This window comes from Rissa tridactyla, chromosome 7, assembly GCF_028500815.1.
Source record: "Rissa tridactyla isolate bRisTri1 chromosome 7, bRisTri1.patW.cur.20221130, whole genome shotgun sequence".
Lineage (NCBI taxonomy): Eukaryota > Metazoa > Chordata > Aves > Charadriiformes > Laridae > Rissa > Rissa tridactyla.
Window position 1 is genome coordinate 54,065,116 of NC_071472.1, and position 20,622 is coordinate 54,085,737.

General features: G+C 41.2%; 1 protein-coding gene across 4 annotated transcripts in view; it reads right to left on the reverse strand.

Moving 5' to 3' along the window:
- Nucleotides 1-535: 535 nt before the first annotated feature.
- CRCP (CGRP receptor component) overlaps nt 536-20,622 on the reverse strand; it is a 37,093-nt gene continuing 17,006 nt past the window's right edge. For all 4 annotated transcript variants that reach the window (XM_054208114.1, XM_054208112.1, XM_054208113.1 and 1 more), the window contains exons 5-6: nt 10,237-10,294; nt 536-1,808 (exon numbers count right to left, since the gene is read on the reverse strand). In XM_054208114.1, the coding sequence (XP_054064089.1) occupies nt 1,665-1,808; nt 10,237-10,294 (202 nt within the window). In that variant the 3' untranslated portion in view covers nt 536-1,664. The remainder of the gene's footprint in view (nt 1,809-10,236; nt 10,295-20,622) is intronic.

Consider the following 20,622-nt stretch of genomic DNA (forward strand, 5'->3'; position numbering starts at 1 on the left):
AAAAATGTAAACACTTGCAGCCCAAGGCCACAGCATGTCAAACACCACCGGTAACCGGTAAGAGTAAAAATGCTAATTTTAACATTAATTTCACATCGTTCCCTTATATGCTCTACTCATCTCCTTTGCTTTGTTGCCCATTTAGAGAGAAAATATAAACTGATCTATCACAAAACCCACCAAGGACTTTTCCCCTCTAACACTATACTTACCCACCGAAACGTACTTTTAGTCTTCAGCCTTCGAACGCATTTAATGTAAGATAAATTATGTTCAAGAGGTAACAAATATATTTTCCAATAAGTTCCTTTCCTCTCCAAACATCAAAAGAAGCTTAAAATACCACGGAAATGCGTATCATAAATCCCCCAGACACTGGAAGTTATCGCTCCCTTTCATATATGGCCCAACTAAAGCTCAGAATGCGTAAATTCTTTGCATAAAAACACAAAATAAAACCATGACAGAAGAGGGGGGGGAAAAAAAGTCAGAGATTCTGATTCAAGGTCTTGTATCTTTTCTATAAGACACAAAATTCCCAGGATGTAATTCAAACTTTATTTCTATTTCCAGTATATTATAATAATTATAAAAGAATGGTCTGCAGTCACAGTATAAAACCAGTGCCATGTGTAACTCACGACTTATTGTATAGACACACAGAAGATTTATTACAATCATCAATGCTTTCAACATTAAATACTTGATCCTGAAATCTTTAATCAGACAAAAGCTCAGTACACAAAACATTCCGCTCCAACCAGGACAGATTCTCATTCTTCTAAACCAGATCAGGGCTTCACTTCGGCATTGACTCATTCATTTATTCCACGCTCGACAGCACGTTCCCAAGACTGTGACTTGTCTATAGATAAATACCGGAACAAACGTTCAAAGGGAAATTATACACCTTATGCCTAAATTTTCTTCTGCTTATTACTAAGAGCCTTAACGTTTGAGTCCAGAGCCTCAAGTGCTGTAAAGTGGCCTGGCTCAGCTGATTTCAGCGGCAATGTGTTGATTTAGCTGATGATCTAGATCTCTTTTTTATCAAGTACGGACTGTCAGACATCCCTGAGAACAGTTACCCTGCCAACACATCCTCTCGAATTCCACAATGCCAGCAGCCTGCTTGAAATCCTCCGGCCAGATACCAAGCAGTTCTGGTACATCCCTGTATGTTCTGATCCCTGAGAACAGCCCCCTTCACAAACAGCTCCAAAAGTTGGCTTTCTATTGTAGACCGTATTCTGAAAACCAGTTGGGCAATTCAAAAGCATATGAAAGCAATTATAATTATAGTACTGCTGTGATAATGAAAACATCGCCAGCTGTATATAAGCCTATTCAAACGTACAGCTGTTACATGGGTAATCGAAAAAATACAAAAGCTTCAGATTCTGTGCCCCATAAATTCTCAGACTGCTACATTACAAACCCAGTTACTACCATCCCTGTTCATGACAAAATGCCAACACAACAGTGTCCTTTTCCGTGCTTTCTTGTCAACAATTGCGTCCCTCATCACCTCCGAGTAATAAAAATTGTAATACATTTTACAACGATGTCCAATACAAGATTAAACTGGTATCAAGTAAAAACCAGAAAAATATTAGCTGATTCTCTTCTGCTGGAATTGTTGCCAGCTTTGGCCTGGACGCCTCCTACGCTCGGTCACCTTTGCTGTCGGTTGCCATTGCCGAGTCTCTCTGTTGTCCTTCCGAATCCCCCGGAAGAATACTGGTGACTGTTTGGAGAAGGGACTCAATCTGCTCTTCTGTTAGCCTTTCCTCGCTTTCTTCTACCATCTGCAGGTCGAAAAAAAAAAAGCCCATTGTAATCGTTAAATCCATACTTCCTTCCTCAGCTCCAAACAGAAGGACTTAACTAACTGGGAAATACTATTGCCAATGGATGCAAGACATTGTCTGAGCTCACGACAAAAGCATTTTACAAAGGGGAACTCTTACAATATTTTCAAAAGGAAAGAAGAGCTCCATTGTTAACCACTACAAGTGGCACTCCAGAATGAGCCCCTGCTTTCTTTACAACAAGGAGAACACCACGCTCAGAAGAGGTTTCCCTCCCTGGTTTCTCCTAACGCCTCTCTCAGCCTACACATCAGTATCCTGAGCCGGGCTTTTCATTCAGCTCACGTCCAGACCTACCTTCCAGACCTCTTTCCCCACGTTCCTGTGCTTTCGTGGGAGAACTGAGATGAGATATAACCCAAGAGTGGTTACCGAACCGCAGTATCGTACCCAGCACCTAGACTATTAAGTAATCAGGCCATAAAAGAAACCACCTAATCCTACAGCAGCTATACTTTATTGGAATTTGCTTAGATTGTGAGATTCCTGAATATAAAGGCATATAAAAGCTCTGAGCAACACAAAACATGCTGTCACAAACCAACAATAAAATTCCGTAAGATTAATTAGGGACCTACTCTCACTGCGGAGCTGTGGGATCTCTTATATCACCGCTACCAGTAAAAACAACTGCCCTGATTTAAAGGCAGCTGTTAAAAGGAAAAGCTTGTCAGAGGACTGGAAAAGCAAGCCAAAAGAACTCTTCAAACGCAAATGAAACCAATTAGGATTGCGGAGTTTGTGATTTTCTTTTTTATACAAAGTCCTTTAAAATGTCCTTTGAAGCGCAGTGATTTATATTAATTACGGTTCCAAGTCAGCGCAGGTTTAATCAGTTCTAGCGATAAATTGTCAGCTATTCAGATGCATCTTGCCTTCTAAAAAGCAGAGTGATATATTCAATTAACTTTTTTTTTTTCTCCTCAGTGTCCTGCGAGCCCTCTTTGCACAATCTGATCATCTTTCATCAGCCATTACACACAGATCCTTGACGAGAGGAAAGCGAGCACGCTGGAACCCACTCATGTAGCAAAAGGCAGACAGCGAATACCCATTTGCAAGCGACTGTTTCTGGGGACTATGCCGATCAAAGGATGAAATTCTCTGTGGAGCGGCTTTCCAAGCACGGCGAGTTCAAGAACCGCTGTAGGACCCTGGCTTGAAGAACAGCCCTGGCTCTCATTACTGCCGTCTGCAACACGATACGCTGTGAGTTAAAATATACTAAAAATCCTCCTAACGTTACCCTTCTGTGCAAGCAACCGCTGCAGCTACTGAAGTGGTATCGGATAATTGCCTACTAGGCTGCATTTCAGAGGCGCTCAGCAGCTTGGCCAGCACACCTTGGGGCATCAACATTATACGATAAATTACGTCACAGTGCATACATACACTCTGTGTTGCCAATACTGCTGACAAAGCCGTTACTCTTCAGATGACCTACGCTATTAAGTTTTGTAGAGCACTATCAGCCTGGTTTTTGGACTGGATTATAGTGTTATTAATTACTGTTACACTGAACTTTAAAGGTGACAGCCCCATAGCAGCAGGAACCGTACAAAGAAAAAAGCCCACGTCCTTTGGACAGGCAGTATCACTCAAGGCAGAATGATTTATCTCTTAGTGGCCCACGTCTCCTGCATTCGTTACCATCCCACTGCTTTCCGATCCTCAGAAAAACAGCCCCTGGCCTGGTTTAGATTTGATTTATTGCATCGCACGAAGTCCCCCCCCTCTTCCCCATTTAAATTTTACCCCTCCCTATATATCTCCTTCCCCTGTCTTCTCCAAACATTTTCTCCTTTAGGTGCTTGCTTCAGGTAGCCAGAGTCAAACACGAGGTTTTGATCAGAATTTAAACAGATAATAGACAGCGATTTCTAGATCAGCAACTCAACTTCTCCATTTCAGGCAGGATATAGTTACGCGAGTGTCTCATCGCTGCTTCTGACGCGCTCCGCAGTGCCGAATGAGTAACGCCCCAGCTCCCAGTATGAACGACCATGTTGATGTCATCTGTGCTGGCTGCACACAGGAGCCTGCAAGACCGACAAACTGCAGATACGACGGGGGACACTGACAGAGGAGTTCTGGTGATTGCTCTGGCAGTTTAAGAAATCACGCTTTACCAGAAAGTTGATGGAAGAAAATAGTTTCTCACGTTCCAGATGCTTCGGTGCTGTAGCTGCTGTCTCATTAGCGCGTTGAGAAAAGCATCTTTAAAGAAAGACGCTGGATGCTGCACTGAGGAGTGGGTAAGGCAGCTCCAAATTCCCTTCTGTTGACAGATCCAGTGTCTCTGCCAGAGGGAAGTGGGAATTCCTTAAACCGTGTAGCAAATTCATCGAGGGCTCACCTCTCAGTGCCTTGAGCCGCGCATCCTTACTGCCAGCTCTCACACCAGGAGCCACCGATAGACAAAAATCCGCATTTAGCAGGAACGACAGCTTATTATTGAAGCTGATGCTTCAGCACTATTTTGCTGTGACACTATTCAAGAGTTTGAAGGATCAAAAGCATAAGCGATAAAAATCAATTTTTTTCACTCTTCGGGGAAAAAAGCCTGAGCAGCAACTTATGGAAACATAAGCAATTAGGAAGCAGCATGCCAAAAGGAAAAATTCAAAAATTAAGCACAGAGAGCATGTAGATAAAGAGATAAATGAAACGGTCCTCGAGGAAAACAGATACCAAGGGAAACAGGTCACTCAGAGGATTATTTTAGATTCAACAGATATTCACACAGTCTTCTGATTTACAGCTATAAGACAAAATACCTTTGCCACGCATAGTGCCAGGAAATAATGTCATGATGCTCAGAAGTGAAATTACGCGTGAGAAAAAGCCTGAAAGGCAAGAAGAAATAATTGTATTCAAGTACCTACTTTCCCAGCGAGAATTTCACCAGTACATGAAAAAATATCTACCAAAAAGCCTTCGTAACCTCTAACTTGCCTGAAACTGCTCAAGCCACAGATTCAAACCATAAGCAGTCAGGAATGTGAAGTTTATACTAAGGAAAACAAAAATGCAAACGTTTTTAATAAGTGTATGACATAAGATGTTTATGTTGGCAGTGCCACGTGCACCAAATGGAAATAGCTGACCCTCGCAGACGATGCCACGCGCAAAGTGTAAGGTATCATCAACCAGCTGAACTGCGTGATTTTCAATATTCAGGGGTTCGCGCCAGTAACAGAATTGGACAAAGCTACAGTAACACAACTGATAGGTAAAAAGCACCCTGACGTGCAGCAGGACAAGCGTGTCTCCTTCTCAGGGCTGAGAGCAAGGGTTTTTTTGAGATGAATGCAAGAGGAAGGCAGCAAGCCATGTCAGCTACGCTGCCTCTTGCAATAAACAATTCCTAAGTCATTATTGCTTTTCAGCATCTATTCTATACCAAAGTAACTACAGGGGGTTTGTAACAGACGTTATAGCACATCAATGTCGTTCATACACGCATACAGCACGTATTTCCTATGAAACGCAACTGCGTGGCCAAGGTCAACTGAGTCAAGTCAGGCCTCGATAACAACTTGGGTTTCACTCACATCACTAACAGTCTTTAAATTCTCATTGCAATATACGCATACGGTAAGCAAATTTCACGTTTCATTTCCCCCTCAGCTAATGCTCTAAACAAATCATCTACAGGGCGACCAAAGACGGAATCAAGGAAGGAAGCAGCAAAACTTCATTTGGTAACTTCACTGGAATAACATTCTTACAGCTAAAAAAACAGAGCCGTGTTCCACCTGCAGCTCGCATATATTTTTCAAGCCCGAGTGCTTAGAGTTGATTCTTACTTCATGGATAAATATACCGATATACACAGCAGATCTGTCTGTCGAATACATACAACATATTGAGAAGGCAGCAGAAGCGACCGTACTGCTCACCTCTGAGAGCAATGCTACCTTTATTTAGGAGTCTAAACCCCAATTTTTCACCTGCTTAAGCACCTTGTACCTACAACTGTTAAGCCACAGCTTATGCATTGACTTAACTTGAAGTGCTCAAGAGGTCCAACTAACTTACGTGGGCTTTAAGCTTAAAGTTAGGCAAACATTTACCCAGTGGAGAGTATGTCAAGAGAAGGGTGCCAGTTCTGTTCTGCCTCTCCAGACACATCCCTGCACAGGCTTTCTGACACAGCAAAACGAAACGTGCATCCCACATCCATCACTGAATCCTGCTACAAGAGAACGAAAAGACAAATTGCTCGCCAACTGCAGAGTTAAACACTGGCAGACGCCTCGCTCAGTAACGTAACCGCTACCGGGAACCAGCACTGTGCTCGTTAAACAAACGTGTACGTGGAATATTTCACGACCACGCAGTCTTTCCCAGCTGCACATTTTAACAGTAGCTTTTTTTAATTGAACACCACGTACGCATTTCTCAGAGGAAGAAAACAACCACAATCACCAAATCAGAAGGTAATAACATATCTACATTAAGCAGTAAGTCACACTAAAACCTGCTGACGGCAGAAAGTTACTTTCAGAAGCTTTTAAAGGTTTTATTTACTGAGAAGGTAAATGTGAAACCGCTAGCCTGACTATCAAGTTGAAAAATTTCAAGGATTAAAATGTTTGCTCATAAAATAAGTGTGAAAATCTGTATGTTCATAGTGCCATGTACACACGTAAGCACAAAACATGAGCACAGATGTATAGCTATATATACACACACACACATACTTGTCTAGATTTTTTTTTTACTCGGTCAAACAAGGACAAACATTTTAGGAACGTGCTTTCCCTAATTACAACCACACCTTATCTATTCTGCTTACCCAAGTAAAAGCAAAGTATAAGAGACTTCATCATCCTCACTGTGTGTCTTTTAAGCTTTCAATGCTAATGTTTATCTCCTGAGCCTCCTGAGACAGGACAATACACCGCAAATGTTGAAGAACAGACACGCTGAAGAACCTTAAAAAGTTCTGAAAGAACTGAGAAACTGTCTGACGGATAAGTAATATTTGATGGGTAACAAACCTCAGCGTCCCAGAACAGAACAGTTTGTGGGTTAAAAGCTATTGTTTATTTGAATAATAAGCTAAGAATTTTATTTAAAAAGTAATCAGTAAACTACAGTGAAAAAGGAAATAGGGGTTCTGATGACTTCCAAAGCATTCAAGCACACAATTTAAGTCCAGTGTAGGAGGTACATCTTTTATGAGAAAATCACTGCTATTTCCTCCTTTGAGCAGTAACTTGAAATTGTTCAGCACCAACATGCTGAAAGAAAAAAAAGCGCATAAAAAAGGAATAAAATAAAAGACTGAATTACTGGATTAATGTCCCTCAGAGATAATTAACCAAGTATGCAAAGTAGGAATCAAAATATATTGTTGAGAAAATAAAAGGTTTAAATCCTCAAACATCTTCCGTTTTCCAGAAGAATACTCTACGTTATTATTTTCTATTCAACAATAAAAGACAATCTGCCAGGCTGGTTATGCAGAGCACATATCACAAGGTACAAAGCTCCCTGCGACGGAAATTTAGTTTTAAAAAGCACAGAATTAAAATCTACTTTTCCATTCAGATAGAAAAATGTAGAGCAATTTGTTAATTAGAAAAGATGGTACTTAATCTTCTCAACCCGTCATGGCTCAGCATTAAGTAACGCTGGACCACTGTCATGGTTAGATCAACATCACTGTCTTTTTTTTTTTCCTTCCTTTGTGAACCACTGAGCCAGGAACAACATATGTTAAAGATTAAAACAGGAGGTCAAGATAGCTGCAATGTGTACAGTGTTTTACCCTGTGGGACGCGAATTAGAATTTCATGCTCCTTTTGTTGCTATTGTTGTTTGCAAATAAATCCTGGCACACAGTCCAGAAAAGACAAATATGAACAATACAGCAATTCATGCATCAGGACTCACAAAAGAACTTGAGATCAAAAGATCACAACATAAATTTGCTTTTTAGCTTAAATATAATTTTATCAAAAATGCTTTATTTTTTTTTTACACGCAACTAAAGACAGGGAATTTTATAGAAGGAAAGTAAAAAACCAAAAAGCTGTAACGACAAAAACGGCGACAAGCAGCAGTCAGTGTAACCATCCTCTCACGTCAGCTGTTAAAAGCCTATCCGGTAAATCTGACTGCATTCCAGGGACAGGCGGCACGGAATAAAAACCGGAGACATCAAAACTATTCGAGCAAGTGAGAGACAGAGATATGACTTGCTTGGCATTTTGTTCAAAGCTGTTGTTTTAAAAAATAAGATTGACTTGCCTACATTATATGAAGTGGTCAGAAGTTTTCATCATCATTTATTTCTGCTATCAATCCCAGGAGTGACTTAAAGCTTTTGAGTGGCAGGGGCAAGTTCAATGAACAGACAATCAAGGCAATTTTAGACCTAAAATTCACTTCTCTGTAGGTCGTCTGTCATCCATCGACTGCTTGGATGGATGAACTGACGTGCCTGCACGAAGTCTGTCTATGGGTAATCTTCTCCCTACCGACATCAAAGAAGAAAATGCTGGGCGCCTCCGCGGCTTTGCATTATTTTATACTCAAAGATGCTTGGAGAAGACAGAGCTTTTCTGTGTTCAAAGACATTGCACTGCTACGGTCTCCTTCCCCTGTCCTCACCAGAAATCAAAATGATTCAGGACGGCAATCAAACGGCAAAATAATCATTTCCTCGCTATTGCTCCCAGTCTCTATATTTCACTAACAAAAATGGCCTGCAGTTTCCCAGCAGTTATTGAGCTCAAAAGACTTTGATGTGCTTTGATGAAACCGCAATTTTGGGGAGGCTTAATTTAATGCAGCGTTAACAATCCAGTCAACCTAGTTTACTGTAATACTAGTTTTGGAGAAACTTGCCCTGGGAATTACAGGGGTACCGCAACGGAACAGAAGTAACTGCATCCCCAATACTTCCATGATGATACAAATTCAGGCTAGTTCCCAAATCTACGAATATTATGTTTTTCACTAGCTGCTTTTGATCATTAGAGAAGGGTTACATATCAATAACGGACTGATACTGAACTCAAATCTCATACCTGTATTCTCTGAGCTTTAGCAATGAGTTTTATCTAACTTTGACATTACAAAATTTGGAATATCTGAAGTAAAACACTCTACCGAAACCTGACTTCTAATATAAAGGCCCAAATTTCTTAGATTTGCCTCCTGGATTTCAAACATGACACAGGAGCAAAAGCATTTTCAATATTTCCTGGATAGGTAAGATAACGAGGAATGAGGTAGGATAATGACAGGAAGAGGAGAAAGACAGACAAAACCACACGGTCACCTGAAAGCAGCAAAAGATTACTGCATTTAAAGAAAGGGAAAAAAAGACCGTATATGGCCTATATATAATAAATCTGTGTCTAAGCCCACAAAGCTAATAAAGGTATGAGACAGGCTCTAGACCACGGCTTATGAATAACTTCCTAAGCAAAACTCACAAAGCCTTAATGCTCTTGGTTGGGTTGATGATTGACACTGATCTCTTCAATCACAAAACACAGTATTAACTCCTCAGCTAGAAGCATTTTTTTATGAGATGCTTTCAGCATTACACTGTCTACTCCTTGGCTGTGAAAGAATAACAGTCCTACTGGTTAGGACTATTTAATCCTCTTTAATCCTTCCCTTTTTTCGCAGCAAAATACGATCCTGTTACTACATAGTTTGATTTCAGGATAAGATTATAAACAGATGTTCTTAACGTAAGAGATCTTTATTAAAAGAATATCCTTATTAAAATAATCTCTTTATTACCACAGGATTTTGTATTCCTAAGGAGATACTTCAGAGAATATCACCATCTATTTCTATTTAGCAACAATCCCTCTTTACACCAGAATTACTCTTAACAGATTGACAATGGCTACTTCCCATCAGAAAGTCTGCTTATATCCATTTCTCATTCTGCACCACTGCTCAAAATTCCGTACCAGTCATTACTTTTCAGCGTGTTTAGTTTTACCGTAACATAAAACCCTGCCATCAAAACAACCATGTCATCACAGCTGTCAAAAAGTGAAGTACTTGATTACGGAGCAGCAGCAAAAAGACTCAGGTTAAACGTATTTTTAGTCGCGATACTGTAACTAACCTTTAATGAGTGCATCAGGCGTTTTCACCATGTGACACCGAAGCAAACAGAGGTGGAGAATCTGCCTGAGAGAAAGACGGGCAAGTCTCTGAGGAGGTCTCAGAGAGGAAGCGGAGTGGATTTGAAACCGTGAACGTAAAGACGTGCATAAAGGGATACGTTCAATCACTGACCATGAGAAAGTAATTATTCAACTGATCTTCAAGGTTAAAGCTGCTTTCATTTAAGCTCTGAACAGTCAGGAGCGTTGTTACTCACCAGCTGTATTTCAACTGCTGTCACAGGCCTGTGGTTAAGCAACTGCAGCTTTTCTGCCCTGTTTAAAAGCAAAGCGTAAAACAATCCGCATTACTATATAATTTGAGGATCCTCCAAAATGCCTGGTAAGAGGCAAATACATTTCTGATAGTTTAGTTTCTGACTGGGCTTGCAGTGTGGTTTAATTGCCACGATAATTTGGGTATTTTAAATACAGGACTTGTGCGTTTAGACATATTGCTGCTGCCATCTCTAGTCTAAGGTGGGAAGGCAGAGGACCTTAGACCGTTACTGTACAAGCATTAATTAACATGCCCTGTTGCTTTGTTAAATGCTGAACAACTTGTCAAAGATCACAGAGTCTTTTGCTATGAACACACGACCACAAGAACAATTATCATACCTAAGAAGTTACAACCCATTAGCCAAATGGCAATAACTTGTTTATTCTTTTAGCCCATTGCAAATACAAAGTTAAAAGAAAAACAAAAAACAAATAAAAACCAGCTTGAAACCACTTGGTGTCTCATGTACTCTCTACACCCCACAGAGTTTAAGCCAAGGTATTTTTCACACATCATTACAATGGGCCGAGGCCATACTGTTACACACGGATCTTTGGGCAAAAGCGTCTCTTCAGCTCTGTTCCCACGCCAAGCCTACCCTCCTGCGCTGTTTCTACAGCTCTCGGGCACCAGGCAGCAAACCAGGCGGGGGGCTGAGCTGGACTGCAGAGATCACCAACCTCTTTTTCCGAGGTTGTTTTGGACTTGATTCACAGCACAGGCCCACAAAGACTGGCACGACCACAAGCAGCAAGGCAGCAAAGATACAGAAAACGTCAAAAAAAACCACCAACCGCCATCCTCAATCACTGCCTGAGCTGTAAAGGTATGGTCACTTATTGTGGTTTAAAAGATGAGCGATAACTCATTAATTTACAATAATTCAAACACTTCTGACTACCATTCCGTGCTCCAAGGCGGACAGAAAGGGATTCCGCGCATTCAGATGTGGAGTCCGGTGCCTCCAGCCCAACAGCACTTCAGTCAATATTACCTTCTTTTGTTTTCATTTTAGATATGAACCACGTTGCATCCATATTTTTAACAGTTCGAATTCCATTCCCCTCTGCCTACAAGGCGAAGTCAGCAAAATTTCTCTGACGCTGTACTTAAACACGAAACACTTTAATGTTCAGCTGGAGCCAGTGGCAAAACCCCTGGTACATTCGGAACCACCACTGAGCTCACCCAGCATCACCGCTCTTCTGGCATCATTTTAACCAAACAGCTATTAGCTCCACTTTCTCATCACGAAATCACAAGATCTCACGAATACCCATTAAAACACTTTGATCATTAAAACAGAAATTAAAGGGTGTGAGGGAGACAATTTCACTGACATTTAAAAATAATTTTTTTTTTGGGGGGGGGAAGATGTGATCAAACAAGTATGTTCATTAAATGCAAACCACAACATTTAGGCAATAGCTCTGCAGCCAAAAATTATTAATTTTACACTCTACTTAAATACAAATAATTCTAAAACCAAAGTAAAACCAGCTGTCACATGCCAGTAATGCCCATTTCATTAATTTCAGAAGCCCAAAACATTAACATTGACCACATAATAGCAGCATGGCCAACGATCTGAGCTGATCTTTGTGCTTTAGAACAGAAAAGCACAATAATACAACACTCCTAAAGACAAAACAGATGTTTCAAAGGGCATATGAAACAGTAACAAATGCACTTTTATAATAAAAACTTACAATTACAGTGTAATAATAATAGAGACAATGAGTAAACAAACCTGAACATACATTTTTTGTGGGGGAAAAAATCTTGAATTATTATTATTATTATTATGATGTACGCCAGCCACCTATTTTTATGCAGCACCTCTATCGCAGACATTGATGCGTTCAAGTGAGAAACGACAGTTAACACGCACAATCTTCCAGTCTATGACACAGTAGTAAACTACGATTTTGAAGAATAAAAGCTTGGAATTTATTATTATTTAAAAGGCATCTTTAATGCATTATTTAAACTGATTCTGGAGCTTCCGCCTGGTTTATTGGGCCCGTGGGTGGCGTTCAGGAGAACCCAGAGGCCGTAACTCACAGCCCCGAGCTCTCCCTTGCAGGCGTTTACAACCAACAGGTCAATCAATGTCTGTGTGTCTGGAGATACTTGTATATAGCAGCAAGGGTCACTATTTTACTATTTACTATTTTAATATTTACTATCACTATTTTACAGGCGGTAAGACTGAAGGGGAACAATTAAGCGGTGACTGCTTTAAAGGTGTTGGGTTCCGGAGGTGTAAGAACAGGGAAGAGATGTGGCGTGGGAGGAGAAAAGAAAAGGCCCTTGAGACAGCACATCGCAGCAGACGTTGCCGTGTTCTCTGAAGGCTCCACTAAATAATGGTGAAAAGGACCAGCCAGACCTCCGCCTTCCTCTTGGAGATTCTCTGGTGCCTTGAAAAGGATCCCTCCTTCCCTTCATCCAAGGCGCATCCAGGCTGCAAAAACCCAGGAGGATCCTGGGGAGAAGGTCCTTTGTGTCAATTACGGTATAAATCAGTATTTAAAGGCAATTCCCACCGTAGCGACCATGTTCTCCTCCTGCAGAATAACTGTTCACGTTTCTCCTTCCTCTCCTGTTAACCACCCCTTGGCAGCACAGGGTTTGGGCTTAAATTCTGCATGCTGGGATTTTACAGGGGACACAAAGGAATCGGAATTAACGTGGTTAACCAGATTTATCAGACTGATTTATCAGGCTTTAGAGAATCAAGGATGAAAGCCAACCGTGTTTCCATTGGTGGGAAGCAGTGAATACACCTCGTTTATTTTCCCATGCTAATCACTTATATCTATTTGGCAGCTTGATGTTTACAACAAGAGACTATTAAGAGCATGGCTGAATTTAACACTGAACTGAGAGCACCACTGTTGGCTGCTTTATTGTCAAAAAGAGAACGTGTTTACAACTGCTGCCATTTATTACCATCATAAGTAATGAAAGGACAGAAAAAAACCTTAAGATTGATGGGAGACGAGTACTGATATCTTTTAGACCAGAATTAAAATTGAGAACAGGCTATTTAAGGAATCAATGAGAGAAAACCCCCACTCTCATAAAATTGTAGTGAAAGACAGCACTGCCATAAAAGCAGAAGGCCTACCAGAGCTGGGTAAAGAACATTAAATAACATCTTCAGCGTACAAAAATCTGGCCAATGCATCTGAATAAACGTGTGAAAGATTTAGGGCTTTTTCCTCAAGAGCCAGGAAACTGCCTGGTGACGCAGGCGCAGGAGCTGCCGCGCTGGTCCTGATTTTCAGTGTTATTTGCTTTATGGTCCCTGCCCAAGCACGTGTCTGTGCCTCAGCTTCCACACATCTACCACAAAGACAACATTTTCAGCTCCGGCAGGAGAGCTCTGAGGACACCTACTTGTAAAACACCTCCCCCTCCTCCCCAAGCCCTACTTACGAAGACAGACTTTTACGTTCCCCGTGTAATGAGTTCATGCAAGTTTCTTGTGCGCTGCACACTCACACGCCACCTCTGAGATCAGAGCCTTTTCAAACAAGTCTTGCTTCACTTTTGCAGCAAGACACATTCCGATCCAGTCCTACAGCTCCACCACGTCTCCAGACCAAACAAATTATCTGACTTTTACAAAAGAGCACACAAGATAAATTTTCTCATATTCTTGTTTTTCAAAGTAATATCTGTGAAATTTCTTGCCAACAAAACTTCAGAGTATTTGCAGTTTTAAGAAATGTGTACAGAAGAATGAGAGATAATTTGCAAGTAAATCATTAAAACGTGTTATCTGAAAAATTTCATGCTTGTTTTTGATCCGCAAAGCTCCCTGCTGGAAAAATGACTCAGAACATCAAAAGGGAATTAGCAGCAGGGTGCAAAAAACCAAAAGCTCCATAAACGACACACTTCATCTGAAGGTGCTTGTGTAGTGCTTCAGGGTTTTAGAAATTATGAATGCTAATTAACACTAAAAAATAATAATCTTTAGACATGTTAACATTATATAATTACTATTTAAGCAATGCATTTTTTTAATGTACATAGAGATTGAATCCAAAGGCACAGAGGAATGACCAGCTACTCAGTAACTGTCATTTCCAATTGGTACCTCGCCAATTATTTGCTGATCAACCTAGATCTTCATTGTCAGAATGACGTTTAAGTTACTTCATTTTGGCAAAAATATTGCAGGATGGCAAAGGGATAACTGGCTGTAATTGAAGACATTTGGACAAATATGTTGATACTAGCGTGGGTACGCTGGTAGCAGTGAGGGTAGATACGCTCCTGTAACAGAGAACAGTAACCTTTTATCTGTTCCTTTGTGACTAGTAAATACCCAGTTCTAAGATTATTTAAGAAATACCAAGCATGCATGTGTGCAAGACAGGGGCAGTTACCGCTGCTTACTCGGGAGGTCCCGTTAGCAGCTCTTCCTGCTGCTTGTACAGAACACAGACACACACTCCAAAAGTTCACGATCTGAGATCAGCTCTGGGGATCCTGTTGATGTTTTGGTCCCAGCTCTTCTCGCTGTCTGCAATTTCTGACCTTCCTACTCGTAGCAAATGGAGCGACCAGAAGGTTATTACTCTTGGTATCCCCTTGAAGCTCACAAAATGCCTCTGAAGTTCAATGTTGCAATAGAAAACAGGATTTCGCAGCCCTCAACACCCGCAGTAAGCAGCGTGTCACTGCGTGCAGTACGAGTCGGAGCTCGGTGCCCACCACACTGACTTCTTCTAACGCTGCTACCAAAAACTGACTGTTATGATCAGGGTCTCTGTGCACCTCGGATTTCTTGCCAGCACATACACAAATTAGAACCTAAATACCCACAATTCCATCAGAAATAAGCTTTAAGGCAGGCAAACACTGCAAGCCTGAACATGCATCTGTATCAGTGCTGACTGCAGCGCTTTGCATGGGCATAGACATGATAAGCCTGGATTTACTTCATGCTCCATTACACCTAAAAAATAAACAGAATTTTTTCCAACTCAGATGAATCCATCTTTACACTTTCTACAGCATGTATGTTTACACTCACGCTCATTAAATAAAAAGGGTAACTGTCCCAATCAACTAAACAGAAGGTGAAGAGTATTTTCAGCTTAATTGCCCCCCATAAGTAAGTCTTTGTGTTTCCTCTGGACTGCCCAGATTTTAGTAACACTGTGTAGAACATGAAAGCTGCTCATTCAAGAGAAGAATACATACAAAAGATGAGTGACGGCTAAAAGCCATTTTCTCACATAAAAGCAAGATTCCCCTAATCAGAGTTAATCGCCCGTTATGCAGACTCTTACAGGACCTGCCTAGTGAGAAATCCCCAAATGGCAATTACTGCTGTCAGCCTGAGCGGGAGCCTCCCCGCTTCTAGGCCACATCCAGCAGTAGCTGAGACTCAGCCAGAGCCAAGATCAGCATTTCCAGCTGAGGGCAAAATGATGTGGAGCGGGCCCTGGGACATATAAAGCTCAGGCTGCGGGAGACAAAAACGTGCGCAGTTATGGGGGAAGAAAATGGGTCTGAGGTCTGTGTTTGAGGGGAGAGCGTACGATGTAGCAGGTGAGGATGCTGGATTACAACAGCGTAATCCTTCGCAATCAAAAAAATGTTCACCTAGAAGACAAAAAAAAAATAAAATAATCCCTGTTTTGTGCTGAAGATGACACTGTATATCCGGGTAGACAGGATGGACAGCACGTTGCTACAGCCCATAATAAATTCACAGATTCTAAAAAATAATAAAAACAGTTACACACTGTTGTGTAAATTAAAGACAAAATGTATCATATTCTGCCAGCAGCGACCCAAATATTTACAGCACTTATATTTTAACCAAAACCTGGTATTATGTGTCTTGGTATTGCCCATTTTTTAGCTCCTGAATTGCTAGACCGTATGTAAATATATATGCATGCACATTTTGTTTTTCTAGTAAGAGATCCATAGGCATGGGTAAGAAGAGAACAGTATTAATGCCAAGATACAGCACACAGAGCTAAAAAAAAACCCCTAAAACCTCTGTGACTGCGCAGAGGCAGATTTATCCTCAGGAATGTATGTTTTTTAGTTGCTAGGAAAAGCATAAGGTAACGGCAGTATGCATAACCATGTCTTTTATTACTAGCTGAAAATATTTAAGACTCAAATCCTGTGGTCTTGAGTCAAGCACGGCAACTCACGTAAAACGTCGGCTGAATGAAGATCACAGGATCTGGCTTAGGGATGAGCAGTCCCGAGCGCGGTCTGTGCAACCCCAGCACCGGTCTGCGCGGCGTCTGGGCAAACATACCCGGCTGCGTCCTCCGCAGGGATCACCGCTGTACTTCGCTGTCAGTACCTTCGCCCAGGATGAAATCCGAGGGCTGATAATGGTGTCTGAACACAAAACACTGAGCAACACCGCGACAGATCAAAGGGTCAATTTCCCATCAGTTCAGAGGGAAACACAACAGCCTTTTATAAGACTATTAAATGATGCTATTGTTAAACTAGCACCACCCTGACTTTTGTGTTGAATATTCACTTTGAAAGCTCAGGAGCAGACAAAAATGACAAAATAAATCATTCAGCCTTCAATACTGTAGAGGTTTATATTTGTTGTAGTTTTTGGCAGTAGTGAGGGAAAATATTTTCTAAAAGTATTACTGATTTTCAGCCCAACACTTCTTTGAATGTGTTGATTTAAAGACAAAAAAGGCAATATTTATGTCCAATTTTTAAAAATTACAATAATATGCAGTGATTGGAAATGTGTTTATTCCAAAATTAGATCCAAGACATGCTATTGGTAACAGGAAGTACAAGTACAGCCAATTTTCACTTAACCGCAATTACAGGGCGCAAGCTTAATAAATGTTCTTTCCGTACAATGCCACTCGCACTACCTTACAAAACACGAAGCCATTCCAGGAACTAAAACTGGAAAATTAGCTGCTAGTGGCATACTGTATTTCCAAGTACCACATGGCTTACTGTACTGTGGCGTTAGCCAAAGCCTGAGGCCTCAACAAGGTAATAATAAAATTCACTGTGATGTCAGTTCAGAGATTTTCATTTTTATTTTTTTTTTTTAAATCTCAGTTCTGCAGTTTCAATTTTACCAAAATAACTGATGACAAGGAAAAAAAACTGTGCTTTACCATACTTTACTGACTGCATCAGTGAAATATATATTTAGATGTCTTTGAATTTGCTCCACTTAGCAAGGCAGCTATCTGAAATGACTCAGGAAGGTTTAAGTTTTTTGTACACGTTAGTATTTATTTTTAAAATTTGCCTTTTAGGAAGAAGTATTTTTTTCCGCCTGTACCACTGATGAGAAAAACCAATCACAAAATGGGCGGCTGCCAGCAGAAAAGATACGCTGGTCTGTTAACCTGGTTTTGAGTAGCAAATATGAGCAGTGACAGAAAGAAAAGCCTTGAGATGGTTTTACAGGAGCTGCACCATTTGCCAGCGCAGTGCTATCAGCTCTGTAACTGGAGCCAGAGAGTTTTAGGATACTAGTCTGATGAGCAATGCATTTTGCACGGTTAGTACTGCAGGTCTGGAGGAGGAGGGCAGGAAAAATGAGAATTCACTTGATTAAAAGCTCTGTTCTTTAAATGAATGTGCCTCAATTCTTGGTGCTTCCCTGGATGGTGTCTGGTCTTTCTTCACTACCTGGAAATTCTCAGATCCACCAGCACAACCTAGTGCTTGCGTGCTGCAATAACACGCTGAGCGGGGAAAGTCAGCTCGTCACACTACCTTCCCTCCAACAGGCTTTTAGAGACAGCTGCAAATCACAGAATCACACACAGTGGTTCGGTTGGAAGGGTCATCTCGTTCGGGTTGGAAAGATCATCTCGTTCCAACCCCCTGCCCTGGGCAGGGACACCTCCCACCAGCCCAGGCTGCTCCAAGCCTCATCCAGCCTGGCCTTGAACCCCTCCAGGGATGGGGCAGCCACAGCCTCCCTGGGCAACCTGTTCCAGTGTCTCACCACCCTCACAGTAAAGAATTTCTTCCTGATATCCAATCTAAATCTCCCCTCCTTCAGTCTGAAACTGTTACCCCTTGTCCTATCGCTACACTCCCCGATCAAGAGTCCCTCCCCATCCTTCCTGCAGGTCCCCTTCAGGGACTGGAAGGCTGCTATAAGGTCTCCTTGGAGCCTTCTCTTCTCCAGGCTGAAATCCTTCTTATGTTCAAAGCCCTGAAGTCCTTGTATTAGAAAAGAAGTTCCTGAGCTTAATTAACAGCACAAACACACTGCCTAATTGTTTCCTCTTTGATTAGAGGCAGAGTCATAACATGGAAATCAAAAAGCAGAGAAAGCAGTCTAAGATGATGAGATGTTTCTGACCAGTTGTGCCTTTTAACCAGATTTTCTGTTCCTCTTGCAACGAGAAAACTGAAAACGCTGCTGTGCCCTCACTGAGAACAGACACCAACTAACATATAGGTTAAATCAAATCAGCGACCTTCAGAAAACCAGCAGAGACAGCATACGACCAGCTAAGAGATTAAGGGAGAAGCACATCTTCAAATGCCTTACCCAGAAAGGAAGCAGCAAAGACAGACTCTAGAGTTCATTACTCTTCGTGGGAGGAAAGGTCATTACAGCGAGATCATGTAAGCAAGGTCCAGGAAAGCTAACATTGCAGGTTCTTTCCTCTCACAGGGGAAGAAAGCTCTCTACCAGATAACTGGAACGAAATCTCGAGTGAAGTCTTTTATACAAATACCACCTCCATCCCGCAGAATGGAAATGATTAAAGGCATTAGTTTTTCATCTATTAAACAACAGAGCAGCGTTGAAATGATCTTGGTTATGAACCAAAGGGTAGTCAAAATTTCCTTGGAGGCATCACTATTTTAAGTGGTTTAACATAAAGTGCATTATATAGCAATTGCACACCATATGCTTTCTGTGTTTTGGTGTGAAGAGGCTGCCAGATGGGCTCTGATACTTCTAGCTTCAAGCGTCTGAATGGAAAAGATTAGAAGAAAGAAGTGCCAGGATCACGCTAAACAATTCTGTTTCTTATTTTGTAAAGTACGTGGCAAATGCAGAGCTGGCAAGTTCTTTACCAGATGACAAAGATATTAACAAAGTAAAAGTTGTAGAGGATGCTCAAGAAACTAAAGTATGGCAGTCCAGTCGGAGTTCTGATAAGCCATAAATGCAGTAAATTTGTAACCTGAATTAATGGTTGGCTCTTCACTTTCATCCTTCTGCCATTATGCAGACGGAAATGGGAATAATTCTCTTGCTTATCTTACAGACTGATTCAGAGAAAAAGGAGAGAGGGGATGATACCTAAAACCAAAGGCACCTCCTAGCATCCATTAAAAAAATAAAGTAGTCAGAAAGCCCATCTAAAACTTGTAACTATTTCAACCTTTGCAGCAGTGCTATATTCAAGCTCACAGAACAGGCAGGCATGGGAAGGCGAATATTTGGGTAGACCTTCTACAAAATATCTAGGCACTACGGGGGACTGGGAGATTTTGCAGCTAGAATTTTCTGGTTTAAGATCCAACATCATTTAATACTTCACCCTCGGAGACGCCAGATGGGGGAGCAGATGCACGGTCAAGGTATCTAACGTAGTAACAGAGCTCCTCTGTCTTTTTCTAAGAGTTAACCCTGAGGTCCTGGTCAAATTCTACCAGAAACAAGTTTAGAAATTTAAAAGAGCTTTAAAACAAAACAAAAACAAAACAAAACAAACAAACAAAAAAAATCAACCTTTGACTTTTAATGGGACTCATACCTAACTCATTCAGTTACTTCTGCAAAATCCTATTCTGCCTTTTTAACCCCTGCTGGCTTTTTGCTGTGACACAACATTCTTCTGGTGCTTTCCCAAACTGCTGCCCTGTACAGACTGAACAAGCTTATTTCATTTCAAAGAGGACGACCGTTTCACATTACCAGAAATGAAGGATTCTCACTACTTACACCAGAAATAGTCTGCTGCCAATTTTAAGATACTCTCTTTCATTTCAATACTATCAGCTCTTTACAGTAAACAGAGAATATTTTCTCCATGCTTCAATACCTCCATGACAGAAAATAATTAAGATACTTTGCCCACTACAGAAATTAGTATCCTGCTATATAAAATGAGCTCCGGGAGGACTAAACACTGACATACTGACCTGGCAACTTTAGTTCTACAAAAGAAAGCACTACGAGCAAAGTTACAATACCCACGACAAAGCTTCCAAGTACTAGCACCCCTGTGTCTGCAATGACAGCAATCCTGTTATCAGAGCTGCTGATAAACTGGTCGTGAGCATAATTGTAGGGAGGGGG